Source organism: Haliaeetus leucocephalus, unplaced genomic scaffold, assembly GCF_000737465.1.
Source record: "Haliaeetus leucocephalus isolate CR32 unplaced genomic scaffold, Haliaeetus_leucocephalus-4.0 Scaffold915, whole genome shotgun sequence".
NCBI classification, from domain to species: Eukaryota; Metazoa; Chordata; class Aves; order Accipitriformes; family Accipitridae; genus Haliaeetus; species Haliaeetus leucocephalus.
The window spans coordinates 4,501,585-4,514,941 of record NW_010973351.1 but is presented as its reverse complement, the minus strand read 5'-3'; the positions used below and the strand labels follow the sequence as shown (position 1 = coordinate 4,514,941).

The window sequence follows — 13,357 nt, the reverse complement described above, 5'->3', positions numbered from 1 at the left end:
CAAGGAAGGACAGAGAAATCGATCCCTTCTTACCTACCCGATCGCTCGGTGGCTTTGCCGGTACAGATTTCTGCAGACAGCAAGGATGTGGGATGAAAAAGCAAAAGGGGGGTGTGGAGTGCGTGAGTGCCTTCTCCAGAGAAGCAGAACGACAAGTGCTTCCCTTGAGGGGACACACACAAACTGCAGAGCAGACAACTCCCACAGGTTGTTCTTCACCCTGTGCAGACCTCCTGCACGAGGCGTTTTAACGCTTAAGGACCGGTTAGGCCTTATGCTCTCTTTTCTTGCGATCTGTCAGGGAGATCCCTCATTCAGTGCACCTTCAGCAACAAACCAAACCGCAGATAACACCACGTGATGAGGAGGAACACTGACAACGAACCACACAGAAACCAATGAAGTTACATGACAAGAACGATACTGTATTATGAACGTAGGTGTGTAAACTGTAAAGCAACAATGCTCCGCTTTAACGCGAGTATTCAAAAAAAACCTCCTCCAGAAGGCATCCAGAGCAGCAGCTGAACTAGGCTCTTGTTCCAGTGGCTCCAACAAAGTTTCTCTTTCTTCCTTTCCCAAATAAAATGCTGCTAAAACAGAGGAAGACTAGCTGGGGGAAACTGAAGTCAGCCTCTGTGATTACCCACCTTAGGCTTACTCTGGCATTTTCACATCTCAGTGCACAGTTGCTTTATTGTTTTCCGCTCTCTAGAGGCTGCACAGAAAAAACGTCGATCCAGCACAGCATTAGTGATTCCAGGGCAAAACAGGTACAAGCATAACGTGTATCATATCTCTCTCCCCTCCCCCCAAATCTTTCAGAAATCAATAATGCATCATAATCAGAACAAGAAGATTGAAAATTTTTATTTGTACTTAGCACATACAGGAAAGATCAAAACAAATATTAAAAGATAGAATTTGTAAACAAATATATTTCACAAAAGTTATACACTGTCAAATTTGCTCTGAAAAAATTCATGGTTGTAACCATTTACAAATGTGCATTTATCAAAATCAAGTTAAAAACTACTTAATTTTTAAAATATCCCAAATGAAGATTCATTCATTCCAACAACTTCAGAGAGACCACAGATGTAAGGCCTAATTAAAACAAATGCATGAGTGAAGATGGCACTATGATTTCCAGTTTAAAAAAAAAAAATAAAAAAAAAATATCGGCAAGTGATCAAAATACCAGCCAAACCTATTTAAAGACCTAGGTTTGTAAAATATACATTCAACTTTGCAGACGTCTAACTTTAAAAAAATAGAGCTATTTCACTAGATCATCGTCATCTTGTAGTGTACCGATTAAGAGCTGTGGTTTTGAATCCACTCAGAGAAAAGTTATCGGTAGGTAGTTTTATGCGATTGTATAGTTCAACTTCCATAATCACATTAAAAATAAGACGACAGCAGCACCCTTTCAGCAAGGATTCATTTTTAACATTCTTGCCTTTATAGCAGCAGGTATGGTTTTGGGGAATGCTATCAATATGATCAGTAAGTCAAAAAAAAGGAATACACGTACTCCATGAAGTTTATTACAGTGTTCTTTCCCTAGACTTGTTTTCAAAGTTAGGCAAGCACCTGTATTTTTGCTGTGGAACACAAAAGTTAAAAACAAATGACACCCAAACCTATGACTACCTCAGTAGGCTCCCTTTGTTGGTGGTCCACAAGCCATTTTGATTGCCAGCGTGAATTCTGGTTTTTCCTCCCTCCAGTCTCCTATTTGCACGTCAACTAAAAAACAAAGTTTCTCAAACTTCATCTATTAATTTGACTCAAAAGAAACAAGGTTATAAAAAGAACTAAGGCACAAATGGCTGATCTGAAACAGCGGGCAGAGGGTCACAGATTCAAAAGTATGGTAGAATGTAAATCCCCAGAAATATTTCTGGTCTCAGGGCACTGGAAATTCTTACCAGCTTTCACAAAAGGTTTTTCAAGATTTTTTACAAAGATACGGAAAATACTTTTCCCAAGAATGTCCATGAACACGAAACAACGATGGATGTACATACAAAGACACACACTTTTTGCACAATACACTTTGAACATACTGCAGACAGACAAGGACCATGGAATGCAATGATCGTCTAAGATGGCAGGTGAAATGAAGATGGCTGTTTTTCAGAGAGTCGTCATGAGTTTATCTTGGTACACCATGCTTTGGACTCCTCCTAAATTCTTCTGGTTCTGTTCCTGGATATACCGTAAATTGCTGTCCTCTCCACTTGTGGGGGGTTTCCAATATGGCCTGTCATCATGATAGGGTGGCCTGTACCATTTGCACAGTTATTGGTTAGTGAGAGATGGAAGTAAACTTATGAGTGCTACACAGTAACATGAATTCATCCAGCAAGTGCTAAGCATGAGTAGGGTGTGATGGGCAACTATCGGTAAGGGAAGGAAATAGTGGCGGACCTATAGGTCCGATGCAGAAGCCACTGAAGCAGCTGGGAATCTTTTAGCTGATTTCAAAAGGCTTTGAATTGGAGCTCAGTCATTAAAAACCCTCTCTGTTTTCAAGTGTTATAGACAAGTGCCGTGCATCAATGCTCCTGAGGGAGGAGGAGGCTGTAAGAAAACTAAATGCGTACAACAAGTAAAATAAACCATATCATGCAAAAAGTTGAGCTCACGGAAATATATCCTTAAGGTCTAAAAAATTAAGAAAGGCAATCCTATTAAGAATGAGAACTGCTCTTCTGTAAATATTGCCATTTGTTCAGTGCTGGTGCAGTTAATTACACTGAAGCAGCCTGTAAGTTACATAGTCACATTTTGTTAGGATGAACACCTAGAGTCTATAGTTAGTACAGGTATTCCTCTGTGACTGTGTAGTGAAACTTGCAAAAGTACTAGGAGAAAAAAATATTTTTTCTTTATTTGTTCATTACTTATTGCTGCTTAGAGATATTAATCTCAACCATTCCTACAGTGCCTCCTGAATCATTGGGGGTGGTGGGGTGTGTGCATGTAAATAAATAAAAATTTTGAACAGTATGTAGGAAACCACAATATTTAAAATTCCCTTATTACCAAAGTGAAGTTGCACTTTTTATTTTGGCAGGTTTTTTTATGCTAGCAGAAATACAGGCAGGTTTAGTTTTTACCTTTTTTTGGAGATATTCTAAAGTTATATAATGACAACTGTTAACTGGAATGAATTTTCTCAGAAGACTGAACATTAAGTTAACTGCAAACAAATAATGTCAACAAAAGAATTTTACCAAGGAAGACTGAGATGCGATTCCACATATTATTTCGCAAATTATCCAACAAAACCCTCATATGTAAGATGTATTGCACAGGTAGTTTCATTTCAGCCCTTGGCCCATTCTAGACTTGCACGCCCAGCAGAAAGAATTTCATGCATCTGTGGTTTGATCTCAAGTTCATAGCTGGATGGATTAAGCTTTTTCAAATCAAGCTATCCAAGATGTTAAAACATCCAACTCTTCCACTTTGACTCCAAGTAACAATAACTTGAAGCTTCCAATTCAGCCGTACACTTACACGCTTCTACCTGCCTGGGACAAAAATTCTAAGCAGTTTTTCTACTGAGCCTGCACGACTGAGCTTTTCAGTACATTTTTTAGCCTTACAAGCCTAGCTATTTAAAAGCCATTGTTCATATTTCACTGACCTTGATCTTTGTCCAGGCAGTGGAAGGGCTGAAGGGGGAGGTTGTCTACACATATTACAATACATTATTGTGCTTATTTCAGTATAGCTCTGCTCCAGGGTGAATTATTTGGCTTTAAAATGTTACAGACTAGTACCATGAGTGAAGAAATCTTTAGAAAAATTTCATCAAAACCTCAAACGATTTATAAAATCATTAACCTCTCTCGGCAATCACTCTTTTGTAATGTGAAATTGTACATCTTAACTCACACAGAATTAAATGGACAAGTAAACCCTCAAAACAGGAAGAATCTTGAAGTACAGGCAAAGATAATTACCCAATTTAAAGTTTTCTGTTTCTAGCATAAATTTAGTATGTTTTACTGCTGATGCCAGGAATTTTGAGATGACAATGAGTATGTCTGCTTCTCTGCCTAATAAGTATTTCTAATAACATATTTGCCTTTTCCCTGCATTCTCAGACTCAAACTCAGACCAAATTGTCTTTTCATCCATTTTAAGCTCAGCCTCATCTCCAGAGCCTGCCTACACTAAGAACAAAGTCTACCTATCCTGATGTAAGAATATAGAGATAAAAATGTAAGATGAATTGGAATGAAGATTAGGATATTGGTATTTTTCAGTCAAGACAGTAATAATTTGTCTAAAAAACTGAGTAACCTAAAAAGGTTACTTTTTATTAGGATAAAGTAGCAGCTGATTTTTATCACATGTACAGACACATCCACCAGCAGGTGCATGCCTCCACTGTGCGTTCCACCAAGCTGCTTCTAACTTGGACTGAATTTATTCCAAAATTTCTTTTCAGTCAATTTCTCTCATTAGTAGTTACAAAATAAAAAAAGTATGGTGAGAAAGTAACACAACAGCACATACAGGAATATTTTTGTGAAACAGTTCTCAAAACCTCAATGTTATAATTTCACTAATGCTAATTATCAGTAAAGTGCCATTACATTGTTCCACGTACATGTCATTTTGCCATATACATTTCTGCAAAAGATGAAAAAAGTGCTCCAATGCAAGAACCTGTTCACTCGCAACTTAACTTTACTCTAAAATGAGTTTCTTCTTTGTTTTAGGAGATTAAACACTGATCAAATTGCAATTAGTTTTATTGAAGCTACTGAGAATCTTCCCACGCTACATACACCCTACAGAAATACACTGACGTTGTATTTCAAATTCTGAATTAAAATCAACCTGAAAAAAATTTTCATCAAGATTAGGACATTCCAAAGCAAAATCTAAACAGAAGTTATTTAATGCTGCCTCTACATCACATATTTCTAACTTCTGTTTGCTTTTCATGTGCAGAAAATTGCCCAATACGTCCACCAAAGCTTCACGCCAACAGAGTAAGATAAATAAAGAAGTAATCGTCTTTTTCACAAAGTGAAGATTGCTTACCTTACATTCACAGGTGTATGTGGATGCCAGTGTGGCTGAGCAGGATGTATATTTGGATGATACTGTGGCTGCAAGTGAAAACATTGAACCCGGTTAATTAAATCATATAAAAACTCCCTATTAACTTTAACTTTTTATTTTCCTGGGGCCATGAGAAACATGCTCCCTGTGAGCCCTAGAAATCCCACTGTTTCAGACCTTCTCCCACGCCATTGAGCATATACATGAGACCTCTTGGTGATGAGCTTGCTCATTAGGACACACTCATGGGAAAATGCAAAGAAAATTGCTTTGCTGTTTGAGAGACAACCTGGCACACCTAGTGCTGCTCATAGAAAGCACATCAAAAGAATGTCAGCTTTAATCAAAGGTGGAGAGTGAGAAAGGTTACTATTGTAATAGCAATCTTCAGAAGGTCACCTATCTTTGGCGACAGCATTTCTCTCTCATATCCATAAGATCTTGAGAAGAAACAGTGACACAAAATCACTAGTGAGGCTTTTAATAAAAACAAGTGCTAAAACTAAGTTCTCGTGCACACACTCAGGTTGGATGAAAGCACAGCTTGTTTTCTCAGTAGCACTGACTGCTAGTATCGCAGATAAAAAATGGGTAAGGTTTTTCACTGAAGTGTATGAAGGAGCTTGTTTAAAAAAAAAAAAAGCCAAAACAAACAAAAACAACAAACAAACAAACATTTGACCAGCAATGAACTCCTTAAGTGTTGTGATGGGGAGATAATTGCAACTTGGAACTTGTTGTCATGGATCATCCAACCTGAGAGGCTGCTCTAGATAAAAGCTTGCTCACAGAGCAGTCTCCTGAGGTCCATCATATTCACAGTCCCAAAGGCTTTAACCTGTGATTTCACAGAAAGGGAAGGGAAGGGAAAGAGGGTGGCAAATGGAGTGTATTCAGCTTACAGAGCATCCAAGAACACAGAGGAAGAAAGAGAGGAGTCCCTCCACCTTCCCCTTAACTCCCAATGTGATGTTGTTCATTTCTGAACCACCTCAAGGAATCTCACCCCAGAGAAAAGAAAGGGGAGCAAACCAGCTGTACTAGAGCCAAAATATTTATGACTAAATAAGAAAATGTCAATATTCTCCTCAACAATTGTTATGCTCTTACCTGGTAGTTATGGACTTCAGGAGTATTTTTAGCACTAAGGGAGAAAAAAAAAATGAGCTTTTATGTAATCAGTACATCTACATCACAACTTCTTATAGTTCAGGGTACTACTCTTCAGGGAAGTATTACAGTGAAATAAAATTCGTATTCTTAAGGACATCAATATTTTATTCAAGATACACACCACAGCAATTAGAGTGCAAGAAAAAGGGGTGCAAAATTTTTTTTTCATTTTACATTTATGAAACAGGAACAAATAATGCTAGATAAGCTAGCATAATAGCAATGAGCAGAAAGGAAGTATGTTTAACTTTAGTCTGATCTCAAACACAAAAAGGAAAAAAAGATTTAAAAATGGAAGCACTTAAAGTCTCATAGGCAGTCCCCAAGAAAAATCTGGTGCTGAATAATGAGAGATCCCAAAGCAATTCATCTCACACCAGAGAATTTGCTTCGACAAATCCTAATGCAGAAATGGTCTTCAGAATCCTTTTTGCCCGACAACAGCAACTGAGAGTTAGAGAGAACTTGGGCAGTCACTTACCACAGCTGTGCTGCTTTCACAGGATTGTTTGCTTAAAAAGAAACAAACAAAAAACCTTAAGACAGGTGAAAAAAACTTAAGATCTGTGAAATATCAGTCATTTTGCAGCTATTGTGATTGGGATATTACACTACAGCTTAAGCAAATCCTCATACAGACATATCTGCACAAATGCGTCAGAATCACAACTGCAGCCCTGTGCTTTCTAGCATTCCTGTGTGAGTACATAAAGTATGAGGCAGACACAAACCTCCCTCTATTTCTTCAAGGGGCAAAGCCTGTCAAAGATGACAGCAGACAGAGTATTCCCTTCAAACGTCACAAAAGAAGGACTTTTGACAGAGTAAGGTCTGCACAACCAGAACACTACTCTTCTCACCTTGCTGCAGCTACCATGTCAATACCATCGAGTCCTTAGGAAATCGGAAGCTACCCCTCACAGAAATTTTGCACCTTACAGAAATCAGACTATTCCTGAAGCTGGTAATGGCCTGCGTCTTATTACAGTGAAGGATGGTAGCCAAAAAAAGCCCATCAGTTGAGAATACAGGAAGGTACTGAGCAATCTTGAGCAACAAGGTCTTGGCTTGTGCTTTGGACGGGCTGGAAAGAACAGTGAAGAAGGCAGTTGAGTAACTGGGAGGTATCTTTTCCTTTTCCTGACAAACAGCATATTTCTCAAGAGCATTGAAAAACTGCTGAGTGATACAGCTGAAAATCCAAGTCTCTGCTGAATTCAGAAAATGGATGACAAACTTAATGAGACACTGTACAAGTCTCAAAGAGACCGAGCTAGGACAGAATCCAATGCCTGTGGGCTGCAACTAGGTACAGGTCTTAATGGCCAAGAGATGCGTGAAAGACAATAATCTAAAGGGAGTTTTTGCATTAACTTAACAAACATGCTGTTGAGCTCTCTGGAGGGAGATCATCTGGGGGTGACAGAAGTTCTGCCAGGCTGCTATGCACAGAGAACTAAACTGAGCATAAGCCACACTTTCTCCCTTCTCCCCACATCTCACAGACAAAAGTACAGAAGCACTGAGACCCAAGGTATAACCTGCAGGTCTGACAAATCCTGTTATTGTAAAAATAAAATAATCCATTTTTCCACTTATGAAATCATCCACACTTACCTTATTATTGGCTCTCACGTATCACGTAACAGTATCTCACAAATTTAATAAATTTGCATTTCTGTAAAAAACTGACACGTACTAAGGAAAGGGGGGAGGGCGGGGAGGGTCGGTTACAGCCTCTAGAAAGCATACATGCTTGCTACCCTTTTCCCCCCATTGTACATGAGAAATAGAAGTGCCCCCATAACACCACCACAAGGACTTTTCATGGAACTGAGATTCATATTCTAGGAATACAAAGGAGTGCAAAGACATCCTAAGGGAATGTCAGCTCACTCTGCTCCATACAGCAACTACACCTCCAGCCTCAAGTAATACAGAATTCAGAGGGGGTTGTCTTGCAGTGCTCCTTCCTAGGTTTTTCTACAAGGAATAAAAATCTCAGCTTAAGTTTTGAAGGACAAATGACAAAACCACAAGGGAAATCAATTCCTTGTCATTCCATTCAAATTCAACACATTTCAAGTCCTAGAGAAAGCTAGTTAAGGTCAGAGTCTGGACAGGTGAATAACATGCCACTACTGTCAGGAAAGCAGCAACAACCGCATAATGAGACTGCTCAATAACCCTAGAACTGTCTGGCTAGATAAGCAAGTCAGTGAGGCTTTTGGACACTGCTCCACTCTACATGACAATATTACATGCTTTCCCTCATTGAGTTTGATGCAACTTTCTTTCCTCCTCAACAGAGCAACAAAAGAAACCATAGGTTCCTTCTTCACAGATGGGGGATGGAAGAATTAAGCGTAGACAGAGATTAAAAACGGTAGATACGAACAACGGACTCTGACTCCGGAGGAAAAAAAACATGTAAAGTCTGATTTTTAGGTGGTCTGACATGTTTTTCTTTTTATACTGTGGTACAGATTTTATGCTTGTAATACACCATTTATATGAGTTAACAGGACACCTGCATGACTGGTTCAGTGAACACATGTACAAACATTTACCCTTAAAAGTGGAATGCCTTCGAGAAGGATATCGCTTGCTGGGCCTTCTTTCAAATGTACTAGTCCTGCGTAATCTTGTCCCATGTGTTGCTTGATACTCTGTCCGCCCACTTAAAATACAGAAATAAACAAAGTTAACTACTGCCTTTTGCTGGATGCTGGACCCACTCCTTTGTATAAACACAAATATATTGCTGTTACTTCGCTAAATACCTGAATCTGAAGCGTGATCCCAGCCTTATGAAGTCGGATCTACTAGATTTACTATTTGCTGGGGCTCGCAATCTGAAGAAAGCATGGTGCTCCACTGCACACTTCCACAAGTGTTTGCACGTTTTGGCACTGTCTAACCGGAAAACAAATGTGTGCTCTTGCTCTCTGCCCTAAATGCAGAAACAAAAGCTTTGGAAGTTGGCATGCATGGTATTAGTTACTGTCCTTGGCAGGAGAAATACAGCCTGGGCCAACAGTGTGCTGAGCCTCCCTTGTGTTCTCACCAGCCTGAGCACACAACACACTTTGTTGGATCAGGCCCAAGTAAGGGAAGAAAGTTACCTGTTCATCATCTTCCACAACCACAAGCGTTAGTTTGCTCTTTTTAAAGTCCATTTTTGTGATTTTAGGCCTAAACACAAGAAGCAAAAAGAAAATTAATGGAAAAATGGCATTTTGTAATCTAGGACCATCCCCCAAAACACAGGGGAGATTTGCAATCCTGGAACACACTTCAGAAATTGTAATAGAAATACGATTTACTGGAAATGTCACTGTTTTTCAACAAATACTTCACATTTGAGAGTGGTACTTCTAGCCAGGCCAATTTACCTTCAAGTTTAACCTTGATATTTTAACCTTGCAGATTCAATCTAAATTACAAAACGTAGTCAAGATCCCATTACGTAAAGGAGAAAGATTTCAGCATTTTAATAGAAAGGAATATAACACAAAAACAGATTACCAAAAGAATAAGCCTATTTTGTTGGCTCCTTCAAAGATCAATATGCCCGTTGGTGTCAGTCCAAGAGCATATTCACAACCATCTCTTCCCTGCAAGCAAGAACAGAATCAATAATCAATTATGCCATTAGCAGTGTAAATCTTACTACGGTAGTATGTCAAAATCCATAGGCTTTAAACTAAACAATAAGGTTTGCGTATTTTTTTAACATTACAGAGCAGAAGAATATGCATCTGTATTGGGTGCAAACTGGTGGGTTTTGGCAACAGGAGGCTGCAGGGTGCCCTGCGTGGGAAGAGGCTGCGTGCTGCCCCAGACGGCTCCGATGTCTGTGGAAATGGCCCCACACCAACGCTGCAGCCAGGGGAGCCCACACCTGGGCTCACCTGTGTTTAACAGCAAGCAGTAGCTGCCAGGGGAAGGAGGTGCAAAAGGAAAAAAAAAAAAAAAATAAAAAAAAAAAAATAAAGGGCAAAGGGAAAAGGGACACTGTGGGGGACGTGGCTGGAGATGCACTCTTGGGAGGAGCCCTGCAGGAGGGAGGGAATTCTGAGGGACCACGGCCCACAGGGTAACCCACGCCACTACAAGGACACCCCGAGGGACTGACCCGCACCAGGGCAGGGACCCCACATTAATAAAGTGGTACGTGGATCTTACCTTAACTACGTGCATATCTACACCATACATTTCTAGCCATTTAGCTTTGTTCAAGTAGCACAATTCAGCCTGCGCCGGGCTCTTTCCCCTAAGAGCATAAAATTTATTTACACTTTATGGTAAGAAATTTTTGTGCATTTTAAATGTTTTCAAATTCATTCCCCTAACCTTTTCCTTTGGGTCCTCAATCTTAATGACACTAAATGGTATTTCAAGTTTAGCTTATGTTTTTACCCTCTTCCCTCCAAATGAAAATAAACCAGAGGGACAAAAATTGAAAAAGGTCTAAAATTGCCAATAAGGATGAAAGTTCAGGTAAGACAGAATCACCGAAATCTACCATATTTATTAACAAAAGACAGGAAAAAGAGTTTGCTACTACCCTGAACATAAAAATTTATATGTGCATGTGTGAAAGGAGAGAAAGAGAGAGAAAGAGAATTGTTTCCAATATAAACAGGAAAAAGATCTGACTGCTTAAACTGTTATGAAATGATCTAAATAAAGACAAATTAAAAAAATTAAAACTCACCCCACCAACCTTCCTTAATTACACTTGCTATTTCTAGGGAAGGGGAGGGCTCAGAATCTATTTACAGTACTTCTCAACTGACAAACATAATCATCATTTCACATCTGTTGAAGGGGTTCTTGTGGACATATTTGACTTTGGAAGAGAAGAAAACTTCCTGTTGCTAGAGTCACCACTCCCACACAGGTACCCTACCTGCACTCTTTCCACTTCTGAAAAATGTCAAATTCCATTGTTTCGGTCTGGTTTGGTGCAAACCTGAATTCAGACACGAGTTCTGGTGTGTGCTCTGGGTGCTCACACTCTCCCAGCTCAGCTGCAATCAACGAATTGAAAAGTTAAAAACATAAAGATTATGGGATGACCAGAAACATTTAATTCCATAATCTCCACAAAGACAATGATAGTTTGTAAGTTTTTAAGTATGTTGTAGAAGAATGCACTTGTGCCAATGCTGTAAGTTAACACCCCCAGCCCCAGCAAACTCAAGCTAGATTGTAAGTTAACCGCTTGCCCCCGCAAACGCAAGTCAGATTTTACAGCAAAAGTCAGACAAATGCATTTGCAGGAGCAGTGTAAGGTTATGGTACAGAATTCTGACATTCAAGAATGTTAGAACTAAACCAGCTTAACTAAAGCTGCTTCTCGGGATTTTAAAGCATTTAAAGGAAATAAAGTTTCTATTAAAACCAAAAATCAATGCACTACTGTTTCAGAAGAGGTTACTTTGAACCTTCCTCTCATTGCGATGAGGTCATACTTTTCATTCCAAAACTCTTCCCATTCTGTTGCATGCTTTGTTACATTACTGTTCGTGCCAAAACATGAAGGTAATACCTAGTCTCAGGAAACCAGTGACAAAGTTGTGGGTTGTTTTTTTTTTTTTTAAAACCACAGTGGTGGTGTAATATTCCGATTAAGTAATTTTTAAGGAAAGAAATGCCGAAGCATTAACGTAATTGAGGTGTCACTTTCAACTTATTTGCTTAGGGCCTGGTATCTTCTTTGCTAGGAGCAGAACACTCGCAAACTCTACTGAGCTCAGCAGGAGATGCAAGTGCCGAGCATCTCGGTGACTGACACCCCTAACCGTCTTGTGCCTGCGACATGCTTTGCTCCTGGAACCTCTTGGCTATACAAAGAAGCTGTAACGTCACTGCCTCGGGACTGTGAGACAAACATCAGTGGCAAATACACTGTACAGCAATACTGTGTGTCACCTGACATATGATGTGATTCCAAACCAGGCCTTTGTCAGTTGGGGTTTCTTGACTACTACTACTACCAAAAAAAAACCCCCACCAAAACCACGCATAGGGGGAAATTAAATCCCTTGAAGACAATAAGTTTTCTCGCTTCAGGGCAGTTTTATACGTAACAGTTGCAAGAATTTAATTCACTCTCCGTCTTCAAAAATACCTAGCATGATACATTAGAACATAGGAAGTTACATTCAAAATGCAATCTGTTGATTGATACACCTACTAGATGGTTTTGAGCACTTGAACTTTGCTCAAACATTTAGCATTCCTCAGGATATTAAACAGATCGAGTTCACCGATCTTCATTTCTAAATACTGCCTCACACACATTTTTTCTCTTCAACGGTAATCTTCCACGGTGAGTTACAGTATTCTTATCTGCATGTCTTTAACAGAGATATCGTAGCTCTGCTGCTGTTTCATCTAAGTTGGAAGCCTATTTAACACAGATGATGCTAAAAATTCCTGGCAGTCCAGTCTCCAGTATATAAGAGGGAGCCACAACAAACATTAGCAAGGAGGACTTCAGTTTCTTACTTTTCTTCCCCTCAAGTTTGATGTGTTGACAACTATCTAGGAAAAACATGGGAGATTTCTCTATTAGTTCACTGAGAGGGAAGGTGGGGAATGAAGGCTGACTGTGCCGTAAAGAGGATGTGTAAGGGTGAGAAGAACCATGAGCACGTAGGACAAGATACACAGAGAAGCCAGGGCAGAAGTATTAAGTACAAGAAAAAATACCACCCTTGTTTCTCAATAGCTGTACTCGCTGTTTACCCACTTTCAGGCAAACAAACAACATCATTATTTTGATCTCTAAGAAACAAGTCTTGAGAGTAAGAGCCAGTAAGAGTCTCACCAGCTCCCCACACAGGGTAGAAGGGCAGCAGCAGAAGGGGGAAGCACGGCTCCGTAGGAGGATGCTCTCCCTGGTGTCTTTCCTGGTGGAATTATGTTCCCTGAATGGCTCAGCAGCACTAATATTTTTCAACACAAGGGCACAGCAGAGGACCCATCTCTTCATTTGCAGTTTTATGACAAAGTATCGTGCTTTGGCATGCCCCTTCTCTGGTCTTTTTCTTTTCTTTGGGTTTTTTTGGGGGGGGGG

General features: G+C 39.7%; 1 protein-coding gene across 1 annotated transcript in view; it reads right to left on the bottom strand.

Moving 5' to 3' along the window:
• The window catches only part of EPB41L4B (erythrocyte membrane protein band 4.1 like 4B), a 195,098-nt gene that overhangs the window by 82,947 nt on the left and 98,794 nt on the right, over nucleotides 1-13,357 (bottom strand). Inside the window, exons 11-19 of the mRNA XM_010583595.1 lie at nucleotides 11,183-11,303; nucleotides 10,456-10,543; nucleotides 9,796-9,884; nucleotides 9,393-9,462; nucleotides 9,051-9,220; nucleotides 8,838-8,947; nucleotides 6,749-6,779; nucleotides 6,205-6,238; nucleotides 5,074-5,141 (exon numbers count right to left, since the gene is read on the bottom strand). Of these exons, the coding sequence (XP_010581897.1) occupies nucleotides 5,074-5,141; nucleotides 6,205-6,238; nucleotides 6,749-6,779; nucleotides 8,838-8,947; nucleotides 9,051-9,220; nucleotides 9,393-9,462; nucleotides 9,796-9,884; nucleotides 10,456-10,543; nucleotides 11,183-11,303 (781 nt within the window). The remainder of the gene's footprint in view (nucleotides 1-5,073; nucleotides 5,142-6,204; nucleotides 6,239-6,748; nucleotides 6,780-8,837; nucleotides 8,948-9,050; nucleotides 9,221-9,392; nucleotides 9,463-9,795; nucleotides 9,885-10,455; nucleotides 10,544-11,182; nucleotides 11,304-13,357) is intronic.